General features: G+C 43.7%; 1 protein-coding gene across 3 annotated transcripts in view; it reads right to left on the minus strand.

Annotated features, from left to right (window-relative positions):
- HECW1 (HECT, C2 and WW domain containing E3 ubiquitin protein ligase 1) overlaps positions 1-22,027 on the minus strand; it is a 475,998-nt gene that overhangs the window by 87,336 nt on the left and 366,635 nt on the right. For all 3 annotated transcript variants that reach the window (XM_082473396.1, XM_082473395.1, XM_082473397.1), the window contains 5 exons: positions 17,839-17,940; positions 12,744-12,894; positions 5,437-5,576; positions 3,236-3,357; positions 899-1,084 (listed from right to left, as the gene is read on the minus strand). In XM_082473396.1, the coding sequence (XP_082329522.1) occupies positions 899-1,084; positions 3,236-3,357; positions 5,437-5,576; positions 12,744-12,894; positions 17,839-17,940 (701 nt within the window). The remainder of the gene's footprint in view (positions 1-898; positions 1,085-3,235; positions 3,358-5,436; positions 5,577-12,743; positions 12,895-17,838; positions 17,941-22,027) is intronic.

A 22,027-nucleotide genomic window follows, 5' to 3' on the forward strand; every position in this document is an offset into this window, starting at 1 on the left:
GATTTCTGGCTCCCGGGGCACGGTGATGTCCCATCAGCCCACTTTGGGGGACCATGGCTTTGCATGTTCACCATCACAGAGGGGAGGAGCTGCGTAATGCAGTTTCCCACTGAGACGTGTCTGCTGGCAACACTTCTGATTCCTTTGCCACCAAAAGAGGGAGGGATTCTCTCTACCAAAGTTTGTAAAAGATTACATAGGGACAATTCCTTGGTAAGCTGTTTGGCCTTGTCTTATAAGTACACTGAGATGACTGATGGTGATTAAGGAAAAGCATCCTCGCTTTAGCAGACTCAGCTAGGCTTCTAGAGCATCCCTGGGAAAGCCCAGTTTTGGTTAAGGTCACACGAAAGCAAAATGCAAGCCAGTAACATTGCACGGGCCCAATTCACCCGGTCCTTGTTTGCCAGGCTGTTTTAATAACTGAAGCCTTATTAGGGAAATCACAATGAGTAATCTAATAATGTCACTCCCAGTTAGCTAATAACTTCATTCCCTGAGAGCGAGCTGTCTAAGGAGGCAAAACAATAGAAAGGTCATGGAACAGAATCTGGTTTCAGGTTCCAAACCTAAAACCAGTTCCAGATGTCAACTGGGTGTGATACTGTCCCCCCTACCGCCAACACCCCACCCCTTCCCCACCCAGAGAACACATAGTAATGTCACAACTTGGTGGAGGTGCTATTGGCGCCAGTGGGCAGAGCCAGGGATGCTTGAAAACATCCCGCACATCACAAGACAGAAACCCAGGTGTGGGTAGTTACTCTTCCTTCCTTCCTGGTGGCCAATGGCACGTCTCAGGCACAGCCTTCCCTGCCCTCCCCACGCTCCCTCCTCACCGCCTGCTCACCGGTCTTCTCCTTTTGCTGTAAGGACCCCCCACTGCAGTCACGCTCACCTTTCCCTGCTGGTCTGTTTTGATCTCCCAGCCCCGGGGCAATTCCAGCCGAGTGTCCGCAAACATGTTGATGAAATTCACCAAGTCTCGGTTGTGCTGGTAGCGTTCAAAGTTGCGCGCGTCCCGCCGGACTTTGAGGATCATGTGCTTCAAGCAGGTGCTACTGGTGAAGACTCGGTAGGCACTCTGAGAGGGCGTCGGGGGCCGATGGGGAAGGCAGTGGGGATTAGGAGAAACACAGACCAAGCGTACTTTGAGCACCTTAATGGGATGTGATGTGATTGCTACACAGGGATTTACTGTGAGCCTTGGGCATTGGGGGTGGTGTGTGGAGCTCGGAAGCGGAGCTCTTGCTCCAGAAGTAAAAGCCTGCCCCCCGTAAACACACACGGACCTCCGCGTGGTCTGGCTCTACCGCTGCTTCAGCATCCTGGACGCTGTCGACCTGCCCTGAATCTCAGAGCTCCCCTCCTCCTTCCTCCCTCCTCCCACCACAGCAGGGCTCTGCTCTCTCAAGTCTCCCTCTGACTCTCTGAGCATCTCCTCCCTCTCCGTCCAGCTGCCTCCTCTGACTGCACAGGTCCGCCCGTGCTCCATCTTAGCTGTCTGTATAGCAGGGTGTATTAATTAAGGTTCTCTGCGGATTTAGGGCTGACCTTCAGAGGTCTGCCACTCCTTGCTAGGTAAAAACTTGTGTGTGTGTGTGTGTGGGGGGGAGGGGTTGGGGGATGAGAAGAAGTGAAGAAAGTTTCACAAGTTTCTAATTGTGCCAAATAAGCATTTTATGCTAGCTGGGGCTGGTGTGTGTGTGGTTCAAGGAGACACTGCTCGCAGCCAGGGCACGCTGGGGCAGTGGCTCCTTCCAGCTCAGGGCCACCTGGTGCCCAGGGCTGAGGGCGCCACTCCCTGGCATCCTTGTCCCCCTTCGTGACTCCCCCCACCCCCACACCGCTGGGCGGCTGCTCTGGGTCTAACCACTGGATGTCCCCGAGGCTTCTCAAATATAACCTACTCAGAACTGGTCCCTCCTCCCCTGCCATAGCCTGCATCACTTAATCAAACTACTGCTAACTGGGGACATGACCACCTAACTCAGGGGCCCGAAGCAGAGAGGACTCACACTTTCCGGAGCCCTCATCTCCCATCCCCCCCGATCACAGTGGCCCCAAGCGCGACTGAAATATCTCCCGAACAGAGTCATTCTTTCTCTGCTCCCAGCCCCCTTCCGTAGGGCAGCCCTTGATCATCGCCCACTTGGGTGCTTGAACCAGCCTCTGGTCTCAGCCCCCTCAGTCCCTCTCCCACAGTTCTGCCAGAGAAAAGAATTCCTCAAACACTGGATCATGTAACTGATGGTAACGTCTGAGACTGCTGGCTCCTGTCGCCTACTGAGGTAGATCCAGGCTCCTTCCCGTGACGGAGGCAATTACCAGGCAATTTGCTGCTCATCCCTCCACGCCCTCTTCCCACCTCTGCCTGTCACCACACTCCAGCCCCACTGGACCCAGCCCCAGGCGGAGTCCTTCCTCCGGCTGCCTGGAACCCCTGCCCCTCCCACTTTCAACCTTCACGACTGAATTCAGCAGCCGCCTCCCCAGGACCGCTCCCTGTGTTCCCCGAGCCATCTCGTTCCTCCCTGAGGTCAGGCGCTGTCCCGTCACGTTACACTCATCTCTGCAAGTCTGTTGCTCCACAAAATGAGGAGCTTTGGCTCGTCAGGTGTCACCCTAATCTGTCTTTATGACTCCAGCACTTAGATCTGTGCCTGAACTGCAGGAAACATTTGTCGAATGAAAAACGTAATGACTATAGTAATATAATGTCATTGCTTCCTTGATAATACCAAAAAGAAAAAGAAATGAAAAAAACTACGTATGTAAAAATCACATCAAAGTTACCTTAAGCATGTTCCTTGAAAAACTAATTATAGGAAAAGGAAACCTAGTTATTTATCTATTCTAAAATTTCTTTAATGAAAGTGATTTTATAAAATGATTCAGGCTGAAGGGAATCCGTCAACTTCATAACTGAGTTCCTTAAAAATTTTAACAATAATAAAAACGCATCTTTGTTTCCAAATCGCTGTCACTGATATTAACACATCTGAACCTAACAAAAACCCACAGAAGCTACAGCATTTCCAAATCTAGCTTTTCTCCTTTCTGGGAGACTCACAGAGAGCAAAAAAGAGCCATCTTTTTTCTTTTCTCTCTTTTTTTTTTTCCTTGCCTTAGTTAAAATGCTATCCTCTTTAATCTATCCAATGACCTTGCAAAGTTGTGTTTCGGGTCTTGCTGGAAGCCAGGCCAGGCCCCTTCTGTGTGTGGGAACACTCACGTAATTGGCGTGCAGTACAGTGAAGAACTCAGGGTTGGTGATGAACTTGACAGCTGGAGACTGCAGCAGCAAGGTGATTTTTTGTGAGTTCACTGGAGAAAGTGACCCATCTCTCCTCAGGTCTGGAAAAAGTGAAGCAAAGCAACTAAAGGCATTGGGAAAAGATCGTTTCAAATAGAGGACTTCTCTCTTGTGGCACCAGCAGCCCACAGGCCTTCACCTGCACAGCTGGAGGGGATTGCTGTTTCGAATAGTGATCCGACCAGGTGTCACAGTCATAGGGCCAGGTGTCCTATCACTCGGTGTCTGTCAGTTAAGAATCATTATTTCCTAGGAGTGTTCCTGTGCAACTTCAGTCAGGATCAAGTCCTTGAATACCTCATCCCTTTTATCCCAATGACTTTTTTCTTACTTTCTTTATAAGTTGCTCACCATAGCTATGATAATTTGTTTGCAGAAAGGACCACAATTCTTCCCCTCCCTGCATCCCCATTGGTATGGAACTTTGCAACCCTGTTGAATCGAGCTGGCCTTGTGCCTTGCTCTAACCAACAGAATTTGCCAGAGGTTCTGAGCCAGGGTTTTGAGAGGCCTGTGGGTCCCCACTTTCTCTCCCTCATCACGAGAACAGTCTGTGCAAGATGAAAAGCCATGGGGAGTGGGGACAAGCCGCCCCGGCTGAGGCCACATCAGGCCAGCCAGCTTGCAGCCAATTCCACAGCTGACCAAGGATGCAGATGTGAGCCCAGTGGCCTGAGGGACCACCCGGCAGAGCTCAGCTCAAATTGCCCACCTGCAGGACTGAGGGCTAAATGCACGGCTGTGAGCTTAAGCTTTGGATGGCTTGTTATACAGCAAATGCCACCGGATCCAATACCAAACCCAGAAAGAAATTTTCTGTTCCTTTTTCCTCATGTTTCTAATTACTCCATCACTTTACTACATCTCTCTCAGAGATTAATAGAAATTAATAATAGAAATACATAAACTAGTCAGTTTAGTTAGTATATCTGATAAAATGAATAGAATGGAGGCAATTAAAATAGTTGGTGGAACTGTGTACATACATGTTTAAAAGAGGGAGTGAAAATGTCTCCCCTCTTCTGCTTTTGCAGAGACAGCTGAGACCTGGCAGTACAGGAAGCACATGGCTGTTTGCTCCGAATGTTCTAGAGCCGTCAATCTGCCATCATTTACCCAGTTCAAAAAGAAGCTGGATTATTAGGATGTTACAGTAATAATCTTATGCTATTACAGGTATAAAAAGCAGAAGCCAATCTCTTCAGAGAAAGCAATCTTATGGTTACCAAAGGGGAAAGGAAGGGAGGGGATAAATTAGGAATTGGGGGATTAACAGATACACACTACTATATATAAAATAGATAACCAACAAGGACCTACTGTACAGCACAGGGAACTATATACAATATCTTGTAATAGCCTATAATGAAAAAGAGTCTGAAAAAGAATATATATGTATAACCGAATCCCTTTGCTGTACACCTGAAACTAACACAACATGGTAAATCAACTCTACTCCAATTAAAAAAAAAGGAGAAGTCAATCTCTTACGCCTTTTGAATATTCTCATCTGAGTTCCACTCAGGCAGATTCAAAGAAATGAACATCAGACCCCCTAGTGGATGCTGATGGTATCTGCTAAAAAATGCTCCCAGGCAGCCGTGTGTAATCATAAGCCTGCAGGTTCTCTTTACTCCCAGGTTCCTCCCTCAGGGGGGATTGTATTTTATTCTTTTAAAAAATTTTTTTTTACGATTTCCTATTTTTTTAAAAAAACATCTTTATTGGAGAATAATAGCTTTACAATGTTGTGTTAGTTTCTGCTGTGTATTTTATTCTAAATGCAAACAAGTCTTATTCCTATTGTTGTCATGTGGCTCCTTGGAAGCAGACCGTGAATTCTTATTGCATGTTTTATTTACAAGTGGAAAACATCCTTAGGACACCAACCAATAAATTTACTTAATAAGAAATGATTAAGCCACCAAAAAAAAAATTGCCTTGATGCATAGGTGCAAGGTCTCTTCACTGTGAATCCACTTTTCCTTTACGTTCCTGGTGGGAAACTTCGGTCTGTTTTACCCTGCTGGTGCCAAGCCTCTTTCTCCTCCTGGACCTCGCCCATGCCCTGCTTTCCTTACCCCATCCGCATCCCAGGAGTCTGGGCCCATCCTGCATACCTATGCTCGACTGAGAAGATTCAGCCTCTGAGTCACTCCCGCCTCCTCCGCCGCCTCCTGCTGGGACTTGCTCACAACTTTGGCTGCCAGAATCTTCTTCAGGCCTCTCTGTAGCAATGGTTCGCTGAATATTTTGGTACCTTTGTGTCAGAAAGTGCAAAGACAGGAGTTAACTTTGGTTTGATGGCTTTTTGAGGGGTAGATGCTCTGAATCAGATAAGTGGGGAAATCACTAAAGAATCGTCCTGGATGTCAAGAAACGTCAGGAAAGAAATGCTCAAAATCCCCACAAGATACCCAAGACAATTAACACTACAAGTATCTCTGGATGATTTGACTTGTTTTTGTTTTGTGAGCTGTGATGAGTTTCAAGTATGGTGACTTAAAAAAAAATCACCCTGCATTAAATGAAATTAGGCTAAATCTAAAATAATGGCGTGGGAAGGAACTTAAAATATTACAACTAAGATATCAAAGCACCTCTCCCTGATGGTGATAAGTCTACAAACTAAAATAAAAGTTCTACTCATTTGTTTTTATTTAACAGGTAACTGACAGGACTGGCAAGGGGTGTGCAAAGGTTACACGCTAAAAACACACTGGCTGACAAATAAATGCTTTCTGCTTATTTGAAGGCTCCTTTGAATTTTCTTTCCAAGTTGGGGAATCAGTCAGTCAGCTGGCCAGTCAGTTGCCTAACCAGGTGCTTACTAAATATTTACTGACTCTTCCAGTGTGTCTGGCTCTGCGCTGGACTTCCAGACCAAAGAGAAGACTGGAATGCGATCTCGCCCTCTGAACCCTCACGGTCAGGACAGAACAAAGAGGGGAAATGCACATAAACTGTGACTCTAGTGAGGTGAACAAGTTGCCCTAGGTGTGTAAGAGGTGTGAACACAGACGAGGAAGCACCCAAGGCACATGCGTTCCGAAGTCAGAGTACGACGTGTCGGGGAGCTTGTAGGGAAGGTACACGGAGGAAATAACATGTGCAAAAGGCTTCAGCTGGGAGAACTCCGAGAAGGTTGGTGGTGGCGTCAGGATGTGTGGGCCTTGCGCAGTGCCAGGGAACCAGCAGGGGTGGCAGGGAGCGCCTAGCAGGTGCCCAGCGGCGGTTGGGATGTTTTTCTCTAGGCCCAGGTTCTCCAACTTGAGCTGCATCAGGATCACCTACAGGGCTTGTGAAAACACAGGCTGCCGAGCTCCATCCCCCGCGTCTCTCTGATTCAGCAGGTCCAGGGATGGGGTGGGCGGAGGCAAGAATGTGCATTTCTGACTAGTTCCCAGGGGATGCAGTTGCTGCCGCTGGTCCAGGGACCAACTTTGAGAACCGCCACTGTAGGGGCTGAGCAGCTGCTGGAAAAGCGAGGCAGGTCCAGTTCTACACCAACCCCCACCTGTGTGGAGGGCACGGGAGGAGAAGACCCTGGAGTTGGGGAGAGCAGCTGAGAACTACGGCATCGCTCCAGGCTGGAGATGCAGAAGCCTGGAACCAGGCAGGGGTGGCGGATCACGCTGGTGTCTGAGGATGCTGCTGGGGGCGGGGAACACCCACATTCTGTGGGGAAACTAAGATCGCCTATATCTGCCCACAAAACACTCACAGAAATTTCCTAAACCTCCCTGCCTAATTCACATTGTGTTTTGTAGGCAGGTGTCCAGCTGTCTCGTTCCTTTTTGCTCCGCTCTGCTTCCTTCACTCTTTGTAGCCCCTCTTCCTCCTCGCTAAATGACCTTGACTTTGCTTGATGTCTCTCAGCCCTACCAGGGCACAGGACAGGAATTCCGCTTCCCTTTTCCTCACGGCACAGCAGCAATGAGGGAAGCGGTCAGACTGACGAGATCTTTAGTGGCAGAGTTCGTAATAACTTTACATGTAGACTCAACAGAATTTGGGACCTGACTGGGTATGGAGGTTGGAGAAGACAGAGGAGACAACTTTGAAGGTCAAGGCACCTGCTTAGAGCAGGTGGGTGGAGGTGCCGGTACTGATGAAGACCATGTAGGATGGGCAGGTTGGTGGGAAGATTTTAGTGTGGATTTGGACATGTTGACCTGGAGGTCCTTGAGGTCACACGAATGACAATAGCCAGGGGAGCGTTGCTGTATGAGTCTTGTGCTCAGGTAAGTGATGTGGGAGTGGAGGAAGAGGAGGAGGAGGGAGCCTCCAGGGAGCAGTGAATAGCCAGGTCGCCATGTGCAATCCAAGGTGGGGGCACAGGGAACGTATCATTACATGGACAAGGTCTTCCATGGCAGGGATTCTGAAGACTAGTGACCTCTCCTTGACCTTTAGAGAGGAGTTTTGGGGACTTCCCTGGCGGTCCAGTGGTTAGGACTCCACGCTTCCACTTCAGGGGGCACAGGTTCGATCCCTGGTCAGGGAACTAAGATCCTGCCTGCCACCCGGCCAAAAAATAAATAAATAAATAAAAAATAAAGAGGAGTTTTGTTCTCAAGTGTGGTCTCCAGACCACTTGCCAGAGAATCAACTGGGTGATTATGATAATTACAGAAACTGGGGCAAAATTGAAATCTGCATTTCTAACAAGTTCTTCAGGTGGTATTATCTACATCTAGGTTTGAGGCTCTCTGGTGCCGGGCTTTCTTTAAGTTTTATTTTAGCTAAAGAGACTCAGCCACTCCCTCCTGACACCTGGCGGAAGATGGCTCTGCCTGCAGCACTTACTGGGAGGCATTCCTGAGAAGGCTTCTTATGAGAAAATGTGGAAGGGGTAGGAATGAGCAAGGAATCGGAGAGAGAAACGCTTGCTTTTATTTACGCCTCCACACGCCTGTGGCAGGGCGGCTGTGGGGAAGGTACAGGTTGTCCGTCTGTCTGTGATGTTCTTTTTGCTGGAACTCAAGTAATGCAGCCACACGTGGGGTACTCAGTGGGCCAATGAGAAGCCGCCTAAGCTTGTGACCTTGACCTGGGGGAGGAATGGGGCCTGCCAAAGACCAAGGAAGCTGCTGTTGGAGGATCCCCTAAGTGGCTCAAGGCCGGCTGCCTTTTCCAAAAGTGGCTCAACAATATTTTCAGTCCACAGCTTCTTCCAGAACCTGACTACTCTCCTATTAAGAGGTACAATCAATGTCCCTTCCCCTTGAACCTGGGAAGGTCTTGTGGCTACCTGGACTAACAGACAATAATGAAAGTGACAGCTTGTGATGGAACACAGAGGCCACGCTGTGAGGAAGCCCAGGCGACATGGAAAGTCCACGTGGAAGTGCTCTGGTTGACAATCACAGCTGAGATCCCAACCAACAGCTGGCATCAACCTCCAGATATGCGAGTCTCCAGCCCAGCCACCCTCTGACTGCAACCATGTGGTACCCAGAGAAGGGCCTCACTGAACCCAGTCAACCATGAGAACCATGAGAGAGGATGATACTCATGATGATAATGGTGATGATAATCAGTTATTGTTGTTTTAAGTCACTAAGTTTGGGGTGGTTTGTTACTCAGCAACAGACGCCTGGAAAGGGCTTTGACAAACCTCACACTGTAGCCTCTCTTTTACTTCCCAAATTGCAGTGATCACTGAAGAGAATTTTAACGAGTAAATATAACCTTATTTGATGGAAATGTCAGCAATTTCACAAACTGCTTCACATGTCCTCAGTTGGACCTGGTTTATCTCATGCCTTACTAAGTCAACAGCCTCAAATCCCAGGTGCCAGACCCAACCCCTGGCCTTTGCTGAAGTCAGGACAGTCTTGGGGAAGCAGGACACACAGCAGTTGGTGAAGGATCACCCAGCAAGGGCAGGGCTGCAGCCTCAGAGGCTCTCTTTGCTCTAAAGATGAGAGAGGGGGTCACAGAGTTGGTTCTCTTCTATTTCATCAAAAATTATCCTTCAATGTCCCCCCTCACACTTTTTTTTTTTTTTGCAGAAAAAGGTTAAGTATTTATATTATATAGGGTTTATGGAAATTGGTAAGGAAGTCAGCTGGAATGTCTAATTTGCAAATGGACACACAGAGGAACACACACAAAACCAAACCAGAAACCTTCCAAAACCAAACCGAACCGAACCAAACCAAACAAAAACCAAACAAACAAAGCCTAAAGGAACAGACAATTCTCACGGCAGGAGCTAAACTTGGTAAAAGAAAAGCTCATGGAAACAGAAGTTGACCTTCCGTCCAAGAAGTGAAATGTAAGAAGCACCAAAACACCAAGAGAATCACTTAAGTCAGTAAAAACCCACCAAAAGATGAGATGAAAGGCAAGGTATTGTTGCTAGCAAAGTAAACCCGTAGAAACACACTTTAGAAAACATTCAAGCATTGATATCAAATACCAACACCACGCGGCTCTCTCTTGGCCTGCTCTTTTGGGAATATAACCCTAAAGAAACACTGTAAGACAATCCTAATATTTTACATACCCTAGGGCCTTATCCAAAATAGTGATAAAAAGCAATAAGTGAAACATCCAACAATATGGCAAATTAACTAAATTACATCTGTTCATTGGAATACCATCATTTAAGTGACAATCTTAAGACTATATAGCAATATGAAAATGCTTATAATGTAGGAAGTGAAAAATGAATATAAAGCTATACTATCATTATAGCTATATAAGGACCGTGCATATGAAATTTGAAGATAGTTAATTTTTTTTAAAAAGCTAATCCTTCGGGCAGTAGGATTATAAGACTTTTTTTTTTTCTTATTTAAAACTTGCATTTCTCAATAGTATAATAATTTTATCCAAATAAGTAAAACATCAAACTTGAGTTGATGATTTAAAATGAGATTATGTATTTATATTTTCGGTTTCCTCAATAAATATTTGCGAAGGAGGTAGAGTTAGTTCGTTCAGGATATTTTAAACGTGTAGGAATGAACTCGGGAAATGGTCTTGTACTGAGTCCTGGTAAACTCTGGCCCCATCCAGGCACCGGGAGGAGGGACACTGAAGAATGAGAAAGAAGGTAAGGACAGTTACCAGTGGCAGGTATGATGGGCCATCAGTCATGGGGCTGCAGAGGAGGCGGCCCCTGGCTCTGTGCAGAGAGCTCTGGGGAGGTTCCAGGGACCATGTGACATTCGGGTTGGGCTTTTGCAGGAGGGAGATGAGTGCCAGGTGGAAGGCATGCAATGAGGGACTTTCCTGCAGTGGAAGCATGTGGCAAAGCCACAAAGGCCACTTAGGGGGTGGCCGAGGGAATGTGGTCACCGCACACTACTTCGTCCACTCCGCATTTTGCAGTGTGCGTCTCCTTGCACAAACACATTTGCCTTTCACAATCACCCTGTCAGGAGTCAAGAGAAATTCCTTCTTGCAACACTGAGAAATATTTCCATCTTGCTGTGAGAAGGTGATGAGTGTAAATTTCTCCTGCTAACCAAACACATGCCCCCCTGTGTGTGATCACATCTGCGATGGATAAAAGACTGACAGTATACCTTCTGTGCCTGCCATTATCAGGCCAAATCACTGGAAAACTTTAAATGCTTGAAAGCAATAGGTTAAAATAAGCATTGAAGAGCCTGAATACTTATCTGAAGGTTATCCGACCTTCCCTAGGTAGGATTTTTCACAAGAAATGAGCACTTTCTCAAATCGCTCAGTTCCTTTTCTTTTTATCTGTCCACATGGACGCAGCAAACACAACTTCTTATTCAGCAAAGTCTGGTCTCTCTCAGCATGTTCAGTCCACTGGAGGGCACGGGGGTTTACACATCAAAGCCTGCACACTTCTCTAGAGGCCTGGTTCAGGATGGATTTGGCCTCACTTTTATATTATACAACCTGAACATTGTGAACGAACTTCCAAGGATTTTTATGTCACGGGTCAAGGTGTTTACTTCTGCTTCTGGTTTACTGTTTTGTTTTAGTGTTCAAACTACGCCTCTTGTAGATATGGACTGATGCTGCTCTCCGTGTTTCTTAGTCTGGTAAATCATTTCAGCTTATCTGTCTGGCAAGACAGACCTTGAGGCTATTTCTGCCTATGGCATCTGAACACAGTCTCTATGTAAAATGAGCTTGCTGTGTCCTCTGCATTTTTAGTTGTAGGAGTCTTGCTGCAATCACCATGAAAGGACATTCCCATGGATTTTGGTGCATTTATATTTAATATGTTCTTCCTTGTAATATGCTTTCTTTCTGTGGGAATGACTAGAGAAATACACTGCCAATGAAAACCCATTATGGTTCTTATTAATGACTTAAACACTCAGGTACTGATGGGGAAAAATGGAAAGCAAATGTCTTCCAAATGCTCAAGAAATAAAAGAACCCCTGGTGATTTTCACCTAAAGCATCCTTCTCTCTCTACAACAACAGTAACCAGAAGTTCATTTTTTGTTTCTGTGTGATTTTAATAGGATTGAATTGTCTACTTTTTTTTTTCTGGAGGTACAGTTAACTTTCAAAGGATATTTGTTATCAATAGCTGTGTCCCCCCAAACCCAGTTAGTTATTCTTTTTAGTCCCTCTCCACCTTTTTCCTTTATTTTACACTAGCAAGACGTCATGTGGATACATATGAAGTTGGGCCTGCAGTCTGCATTCCTGGCTACTAAAAGTATCCAAAAGCCACTGCCCTGGTCTTAAAGAAGCAAGATATTGGGTATGATGCTCGTACTAGCTTATGGCATGGGAGAGGTGCTGTTTAGGGTTTCATTTGCATGTTGAAAACAAAATGACATCTTTACATACTTACTAAAAACTAGTAAGGGGTCTAGTTTTTAGACAAAACAATTCTCAAAAAGTACTTTTAAATGTTTCCTTTTCTATGATGAAAGCTTTTTAAGAATGTATATTTCTGAGTATATAGCAATTTTGGGACCAGGGTAGGCATGAATATAGAGATTTATGAGACAGCTTTTTCTCCAGGCAGCTTTTAGTATTCTGTTAAACCTATCCTTGGAATGTTTTCAAACTGTTTGGGTTCTGGACCTGTTTGAGAATCTTATGACAGATATGTATGAGTTTGGTAGAAAAATGTGCAACCATGTATAATTTTGCATATAGTTTCTGGATGGTTCCTGGAACGCTGACACCCTCAGTGAATACCTGGGTGGGTGTGGTCCATGGGCCCTTGGTTAAGAACACCTGTGTTCGAGCCTGGGCCGTCAAGAGGATTCCCCATCTTTAGATGACACTTAGGCTTAGCTTGTCTCCTCACCAAATTTTAAATCTAGCTTTCCAGGTACTAACTATGAATGGGTTAATTACTTTGCAGTTTCCTCATACAATCTGAGCAGGAAGGTATAAAAGGGGGTTTCTTTAGCTGCCCTTCTCCTTTCACTGGTTTATAGGGGCTCACGGCATGCTGATCACTCACCGTCTGTTGAGTTGCTCCATCTGCTGGATGGACCCGGATCTCCGCATCCCGTCGGGGGTGGCTGCTGATGTGGGACGCTGCCAGGTGGTCGTGCGGTTCACGTGGTCCACATAAAAGACCCGCCCGTGGCTGTCAATGCGAGCTTCCCAGTCTAGTGCATGACGAAAAGGCAAAAAGAAAAATCAAGGACAAACTACGCATCCATGTGAAACAGACACCACTTCCAGGTCTTTTGCAGTTAGAACTCACCACTGGTGACTTGCTGAAGACCAAGCACTGCCCAGAGCACCTGGGTGACCTCTGAGGCATTGGTACGGAGTTGGCATTCCAGAAAAGAGCCCATGGGACTCAGATTCTCTGCTGGGCCATTTTAAACAGTAACTGGGGTTACTCAAGTATGACCTGTGTTAAAATTCTAACAATTTCTAAAGAGAAAATGGAATGTTTATTTCCTTCTTTAAAAAATTCCATCTTGTCAATTTTCTTGGCTACTCAAATGACAGCTGGAAGACTGGAAATGTCCTCCGGTGACAGCTGACACTCTGATGCTGGAAAAATCCTTTCTTTGCTAAATCTGATGGAGGATGGCTGCTCAGAAGGGAATAATGGCCCTCATAGTAAAACCAGGTTTGACTACAGTTCTAAAATGCACTGTATGTGCAGCTTCATATAACCTCTAGCTAATACTTAGCAGCCTTAACTGATTGCCATTCCACTTGAGAGAAAGAATGGACACATTCAATACTTAGAGTTGTGAATTCACAGTGTATGTTCAACCCACCTGTAGTTGCCAAATATCTCTCGACCAAAACAAAACCAATCACGACTATTAACTAGCTTTGAAGTATCTCTTTGTTGATAAGTAACTATCCCAAACAGTAGAGGGAGCCCAAGATAAAGCTAAATTCCTTTACTTCTCAAATTTAAACAACAGCAACAAACTAAAAGGTGGAAGCATAGATGATACAGTCCATGATAAATGTAGGAGCTGGGCTGGGGTGATAGGATGAAAAAGTCCTCAAAACTGAGAGAGCTGGAAGTCATATGTACACACCTGAGCTTAACAAAGATGAGCAATGTCTGCTGTACAGAGATGGGCAAAGCTTTTAGGGTCCACATGTAAAACTGTGGTGGAAATAACAGCTTCATGATAAAGTTATGCTGAAAAATACGTTAGACTAAAGAAGAAAAAGCAAAAATGACTGCAAATGAGGAAAACCATTCAGGCTTTTAAGTGAGAAAAGCCATAGCTTTTGGGAGTAGGTCAGATATTTAACAATTCTGTTGAAAAAGTATCATTCAGGTAATGACATAGCAACGCCCAATTGTTTTTAAAATGAAAAACTCAATATATTTGGTATAGTTATGGTTTGATATCTGTGTGGTTCAGCTGTTTGAGAACGTTATGGCTTATGTCTGACATTTACTTGAGGGATTGCCAAATAATGCCCAAGGAAAACTAAAAATACCAGAAAACACCAAATTCAACTTATAAGACAAATTGAAGGAAAAAAATGTGGTCAGATTGTATAAATATATTCTAGAAGGTTGTGATTAAAATTGACTACTAGATGATCCAGTTGTCAACTGTTAGTTGTAAATGTTAATTAGCTCATTGATGAAATTGTATATTTGTGTAACTACTAGGTAATTAATCTCGAGCCAAACATTAAAAAATTTCAGTGATTTCCAAACTAGCAGCAACTGGGTGTTTTTTTTTTTTTCTTGAACCCAACATGACTGTCATCCAACAAAGAATGAGCATTAATCTTTGAAGAGTATCGTGCTACTCAATTCAGTTGAACAAACTCTTCCTTGTACTATGAACTAGAGACCATGCCAGGTCCTGAAGACACATTGCTGACTAACACACATCCCTGCCCTCCAGGTGCCCACAGTAAAGGAAGGATTCCTTCAAAGACAAGCCTCCAGTCTCATAGATTCTCCAAGGAAAATAACTCAAGTATGGTGCAGCGATAATAATAATTTCTCTCTATGAGTTTCAATATTTCCAAGGCACACACGAAAAAGAATGGCAAGCCAGACAGTTAGGCCCTCTTGTCAATACATTAACTATCTGGAAGGCAGAGTGCTAATTAAAACTCTTATAAATAATCAGAAAATAACACCTAAGTGCAATTAGAGATTCTAAGTGTGTTTTCTGGGTTGCTTTGTAAAGAATTTGCTTTCACGTACTGTATAAACAGTATCGCATAAAGAAAACATGTTCCGAATGGAACTTCAGGCCTCAGCATGTCCGATGGACTTGGCCCTGTGATGCCAAAACAGACTCCTGAAAATGATACCTTTACGGATGACCTTGGGACAGTTAGAGTCATTCATGTGTGTCCATTCATTTGTGGTTGGGGAGCCTTGTCAGATATTAAACTATATATTTTCCATGAAGTCTAAGAACAACGTAGAGCCTAATAATGTATCCTATTTTAATTATTATACCAAGAAAAGCCTGTAAATTTGTACTTTTACATTAACAAGTGCAATACCATGTTTGTAGTTTAGACCTTTATCTTGAACTTCAGTTGCATCTCACTGTCTTCTCGACACTCATACCTGGATGACATCTCAAATATAACACGATCAAAACCAAGCTTCAGCTCTTTCCCACCCAAACCTGCTCTATCTGCAGCCTTCTCTTCCTTTCTCAGTTAAAGGAAGCTCCATCCTTCCAGGTTAAAACTCTTGAGGTCATTCTTGACCCTTCTCTTTATCTCACACACCACATCCAATCTGTCAGCAAATCTACCCACAAAATATCTGGCCAGAATCTGACCACTTCTCACCACGTCCTCTGCTCCCCACCAGCTCAGGCCACCACTGTTTCTCACCTGCAAGAACGTTATGTTGGGTCTCAGGCTTCTATTTTTCCTCCTCACGATTTAATGCCAACACAGAAAACCTTTTAAGTCCTAAGTTAGGCAATGCCACGTCTCCGCTCAAAAACCTACAACGTCCCCCTTTCATCCACAGTAAAAGCCAAAACCCTTAAGTGGTCTACAAGGCCCTAGGGGATCTGGGCCCCCGATAGACGGACCTCTTCACCTGCTGCTTCCTCACTTCCCAAATCTGCTCCATCCAGACACGCTGACCTTCTTGCTGTTTCTCAAACCCACCAGGCAGGCCGCTCTGTTTGCTCAGAAAGCTCTTCCTTCCCAATACTTGGGTGGATAACCCTCTTACCACTTCTAAGTCTAGCTTCAAATGTTGCCTTGTCAGCGAAGTGTACCCGACCACCCTATTTAAAATGGCAAACCAGCCACCACCACATGCTCCAGATTCCCCTTACCCTGCTCTGCTTTTGTTTTTCCACAGCACTTAAGACCATCTAACGTGCTGCACTATTTCTTCATTTATTCTTTTTATTGTTTATTATTTGTCTCTACCAGCCTAGACTGTAAGCTCCTTGAGGGCAGGGATCTTTGCCTTTTTTGCTTACCTAGAACAGTACCTTGCATAGAGTAAGCATTCAACAGATACTTATTCAATGAATAACTATCTGATGAAGTCATCCATGTACTACGTGAGATTAAGAAAATTCAGTTGTTAGCTTCACTACCAACTTTTCTAATATTTTTCAGTGTCACATGGACAGAAAATTGAAACCTATCTGGAAGAAATTTGTTTTCATTGTCAAAAGTAGCTTATATAAAGCAATTCTTTAAAACAGAATATATTATATTCAATTATTTATAATATCTGTATGTATAACTAGTTATTACTCTTGCATGGGTTGAAGGTCAATTCATGTACACACCCATTGATAGGTTTTTTTGTTGTGGGGAAAATATTCCTTTCTTGGAGAGAACATGCTATAGGTATTTTTCTAAGTAGGAAGTATCTCTAGTGACACTGAAATTTTACTATTCATTTATGGAATATCCATAAATCAATGTATAAAGAAAGAAATCAGGCATCAAAAGTTAAAGGACATAATGTTTGTCTTGGTCTCTCCAAACAAATGTGGTACTCCTTTAAGTAATCCTACATATTAAAGACACTGTTTATCACTGATAAATTACAATTGAATAGGAGAAGAATGGTGTAAATGTAAAATATATCACATTGCCAAGAATAGATGAATTAAGGAATAAACCTTTCTTCTTTCAAAACTGTAACGGCTTAATGTAAGCACAGGCAAAAGAATGTAAAGAAACACTGATTCCTTGCATCCTGGAAAGATCTTGCAGTTGTAAAATTTATCAAATTTTAAAGGTTATCTTTGCTTGAAAAATGAGCCCAAACCAAAACAGGGATGTTCTAGAATTCATGAACATATCTGATGCTAAGTGAATATATAACGTCTGGGGTGTCATTTCCTTCTTACAAATGTTATATATAAGGGAATATTATAAGGGTAAATTACACTGGAATGATATCTAGAGACTACCTAGTCCAAATCTAGCATTTAGCAGATGAGAAAATTAAAGCTTTACTTTACAAATAAGAAAACTGAGTCACAGAGATTGATTTTCCCAAGTTCAAATGACCAGTTAGATAATCATTAATTACACATTACAGTTACCAGGGAAATGTGCTGTTGAATTCTATCCCTAAAGATGATATTTTGCCTGGAAACCTCTAAGAACTACAGAAAAAATTTGAGGCTGTCACCTATTGGTGCAAATTAGAGTAAGGAAAATGCAAGTTCATGGGTCCTGGTGGGTTGAAATGTTTTATTACGTGGAGATGCTCGAACCATAAAAGGTCCCATGGAGAATAATAGGATTATTCCATCTTGAACTGCAAACTTTTAAATATAATATAGTAAAATTTGCGAATTAAGGGTCATGAACAGTTTGCAAGGACTAGTCAAGTCTTGTAAAGAAATGCTCTCCATTTCAGAAGTTGAAGGGCGCTGAAAATACTGGGTTTTCTCATTAAGATCACATCCTGAAACCATACGACAAAAAACCAACCAACCAACCAATTTCTACGGTAGGCGCCATATTGGTTTTTGATCACAGTGTGAGGTATGGAGTGGAGGAAGAGTTTGGATGTTTATATACAAAGTTGATACTGACCTGCTTAGACTTGATGGGAAGAGTTATGAACATAGATTTTCAAAACTAAAGCTTACTTGGTGGAAGAGGCTCATCGATTGTTGGGTAGTGGTGATGTTCAGGCCTCAAGGAAGGAAGCTGGCTTACTGGCTGGGAATTATGGAGTATAGGACATTCACCTATGGACAAGATAGTCGAGACATTCAGATTCATTCATTGCCATGGCAACGTCAGCAAAAAAGCATGACTGTAAAACAAACTACTGCAAGAAAAAACCCCAAAGAGTGGGCAACTGGGGAGACTGGGATTGACATATATACACTAATATGTATAAAATGGATAACTAATAAGAACCTGCTGTATAAAAAAATAAAATAAAATTCAAAAAAAAAAAGAGCAGGCAATTGATTTTTTTCTGTGTCAGTTTGCTACATACAGAGTCATTCATGAGCCAGTGAATAGAGGGAACTATATTTTTTAAGAAACTCGAAAAAAACAGCCAAACACTCCATGGCTGTGATCTGTACCACAACAGACCAATAGGTAGGATTGGGGTCTGATTCTGTAACCACCTGTATTTTCTTGAGGGGAAGGTGGCATCAGAAAGGGACACAAAAGAAAATGAGCAGAGCCTGAGTTTAGCCCAGGAAAAGAAACAGGCCTTTTGGAGGGAAGGGCAGCATTTATAAGGTCTCATAAAAGTTCAAGGGGTCTGTGCAAAAATGACAGCTCCTTGTTTGGATAGGTTTCATCAGAGGGCTACCCAGAGGCCATCTTTCAGAGATTTTGTGTTTGGAATGAAACTCTTAGCTGGTGCCTTTCTGAGATGGGGTTAAGGAACAAGTGGGCCAAGAAGGTAACTTCTTGTAGTATGGAAGCTAGGGGCTGGGGTACGGAGCCAAGGAGCTATGGCATCTTGTGATTGTTCCAGATTATTCTGAGGAAGAATCTGATAAGCCAGGGTGTTCTGGAAAAAGACAAGAGACGAAGGAAGTAGATAAGAGGCAGGAAGACCGAGACAGGAAAACTTGAAACACAGAAGTGGGATAGACGGAAGAAGAAAGACAGACATGGAGAAATTTTAGAAATAAACATATCCACAGAATGCGCACCCTCAATTTTAACAGACACAGCTAATGTTACTCTCAGGCAGACTTATGATGAACTGAACAATGTTGTACAATGGAGTTCCTATTTCATGATGTCCTCGGGTCCTGGTAACACTGCCTGTAGACTGGCCATGTGGATGGAAGGCCTACAGCACCAGCTGTTTGGGTCACATAATCAGAGGCAATTGCTCTTGATCTCTGTGGAGCTAGAAGGGCCCAGGCCACGAGACAGCTCTCAGACTGGTAACTCCCCACTAATACCATCCTGGATTTCTCACAGTAGCCCCTATTGGCCAGAGGACAAAGGTCAGGACTTTTCCTTCCTCTGCCCTCCATGGCTGATGCAAATACCAAGTGTTCCATTATTCCTTGGCCCAAAAAGAGAGCAACTGTGAAAAACAGTGGTTAAGATCTTCGTGGGATCTCAAATTTCAAAAATATTCCCCAGAATGTCCATACATGGAAAGGATGCTTATTTCTTCTCACTCTAGATCCACAGAACTGATTTAAAAACATAAAAGAAATTAGCTAGGAAGGAAGTTAGGTGGATTTAATTTAGCCATTTAATTCCTAGAGCTAATTGGAAAACAAAAACAGGGATGTATTCAGGAACAAAGGGTCCTTTTAAATGTTAAATATATAACATTATTTCTTGTGCAAACTCTGGTGTGTGACTGAAATTCTTGGGGTCCCTGGAGACTAAGGAAAGTCAAGGAAGGTGCCCCTCATGCCAGCACATAGCTCCTTGCAAACTGACTCCTGTTTCAAAGCTGGGCTCTGAATTTAGTGGATACCACACTCATGTTTGTCTTTATATACGTTTAGTGTCAGAAACTAAAAAAAACAATGGTACAGTTGTTATGTCACCAGCTGCTGCATGTTTAATTTAGTTTCTTAAAAAAAAAAGAACAACAACAAACTTACCTCATCATAATTAATTCAACCAATCAGGTTAATTACTCCTCCAAGCTAGTGGAAACATAATAGTGTTGCTTGCTGGAGTTAATGGAGCTGACCCCACCTGCCTGTGAACCCCAAGCAAACGCACTGATGTGACTGATGCATCTCGGCCAACGGAATGAATGGAGCGCACAGAGGAAGCAAGCAATTCTGTTCTGCCAGAGGCCGCGGCTCCACACCATCCCCTTCGTCTCAAACACAAAGCAAGTGTCAGACCTGCTAGACCTTCTGAGAAGGAAACTTATTCTAATTTAAAAGGGAGTCTCACTGCTCATCTACCTGGAGGAACCCTCACTCAGTGAGAGGCTGGGCGCTTCATACGAATCACCTCATTGAATCTTTCCGATAATCCCCTTAGGGTACGTTCTACATTTGCACCCATTTTACACGTGAGGCTTGGAGCAGTTAGGTAACTTGGCTAAGGTGTCATGGCTGGGAAGTGGGGGGACTGAATATAAACCCAGGGGAGCCTGATGGCAGGGCTGAGCTCATAATCATATTATGTTACTTTTTTCATTTGATCTGCAGGTTTTAAAAAACCATTTTATGTTGAGATTAAAAAAAAAAAGGTTTTTATGGAGGGAAAAGCAGCAAAAAGTAGATAAAGAAGACATCCTCCACAAATTGCTGCAGACTCATCTGCGTGGGCATGTATATAGTACATCTACCTTGGCTAACCTTGGGCAAGAATTTGCAATCTTCAAATTCACGGTGAGGGGGCAGCAGAGACTCTTACAGGAGAAGAGGGCACACATGCATGTAATCGGGCACATGTGCTTTCTTTGAGCAGGTGCTCTTGGAAACATGGTGGTCAGTAGGGGACAGATCTGCCACGCCGATCCCATTAGCCCCGGGGACTCACTACCAAGGGAGAGGAGAACTGTTTGGAGGAAGTCACACGCCAAGGTATGCACAGCTTTTGTGAGATCAACAGTCCTTCCCAGGAATCCTCATATTGCCCTTGGTAACCACCACAGTGAAGCATGTAGGTGCTTCTTAACTTTTTCCGAGTTTACAATCTGCAAAAAATTCAGGAAGCTAGAAATTTCTTTACAAACACAGACTTCCACTATGGCCCTGAAACATTTTCCTGTCCTTTCAGTTAAGGGGATGGCTTCCCCCTGCTGGACTGTTAGGCCCTCAAAGGCATGGGCAGTGTCTTTTTTTGTTGTTGTTGTTAAACATGCTTTTATATCAATGTATACTGAGTCAATTTTCAATTACCCATGTGTGGACTGTCTCCCAACATGGCGCTCAAAGTATACCCATTGGCTACAACGGGTTGACAAACTCCGAATCCAGCCTTGTTTTTGTATGGCTCCGGGCTAAGAATGGTTATTACACTTCTAAGGATAAAACTGTCTTAAAAAGTACCCCTTGGGTGAGAAGAGTTTTTTGATTTTGCCTCTTGACCTACAAAGCCTAAAATTTTTACTATCTGGCCCTTTACAGAAAAAATTTGCTGAACTTTGGTCTAAACATCCCTGGCAGCTCCGAGTTGTGCCCTTGTATGGGTGTATCCCCCAAACTCCTTGTAATATACTTATTTGTAATTCTATTGTAATTACTGAGTGCCTTCCACACATATCTACTGCCAATCCATCTTCCTGTGCCCAGCACAAAGCCTCTGGCTCAGAACGAAGAAGGGACTCAAAACAACCTTGTTAAAGAAAGGAATTGTCCACCCCATTCTCACACTCACGGGTGCCTTTCCATATTGTATGCCACTATGGTTTTCCTCCCTGTGTCTCTTTATTACCAATTTCCTTGGGCTTCTCCTTATCCTATGTGCCACTTTCCCTCACCCCTTCTTTCTCTAAAATGTAGAATTGGGCATTGTTAACTACTTAAAATTATTTCTTTTAAGCTCACGTTAGTTCCTGTAAAAATTTGTAGGTGCCAGGCATTTGTTTAGGTGCTGAGAATTCAAACATAAAGAAGCTATAACTCTGGCCCTTGATGAGCCTGCAGTCTAGAGACAAGACCAACGCATTTTGTTTGGAGGCTAATTTAAACAAATTAGAACAGCAAAAGAGCAGACTCTATATTTTTCTCTTTTAAAACAACTGAATTATTTCATATTATTATGTGACTTTTAAATTATTTCCCTTGAGGTCATTGTCACTTGATTGGAAGGTGGTTCCCAATTCTGGATAAGGAAATGCAAATTAATTTTATATATGATTCCACAGGCATG

This window comes from Balaenoptera physalus (assembly GCF_965194825.1).
Source record: "Balaenoptera physalus genome assembly, chromosome: 8".
NCBI lineage: Eukaryota > Metazoa > Chordata > Mammalia > Artiodactyla > Balaenopteridae > Balaenoptera > Balaenoptera physalus.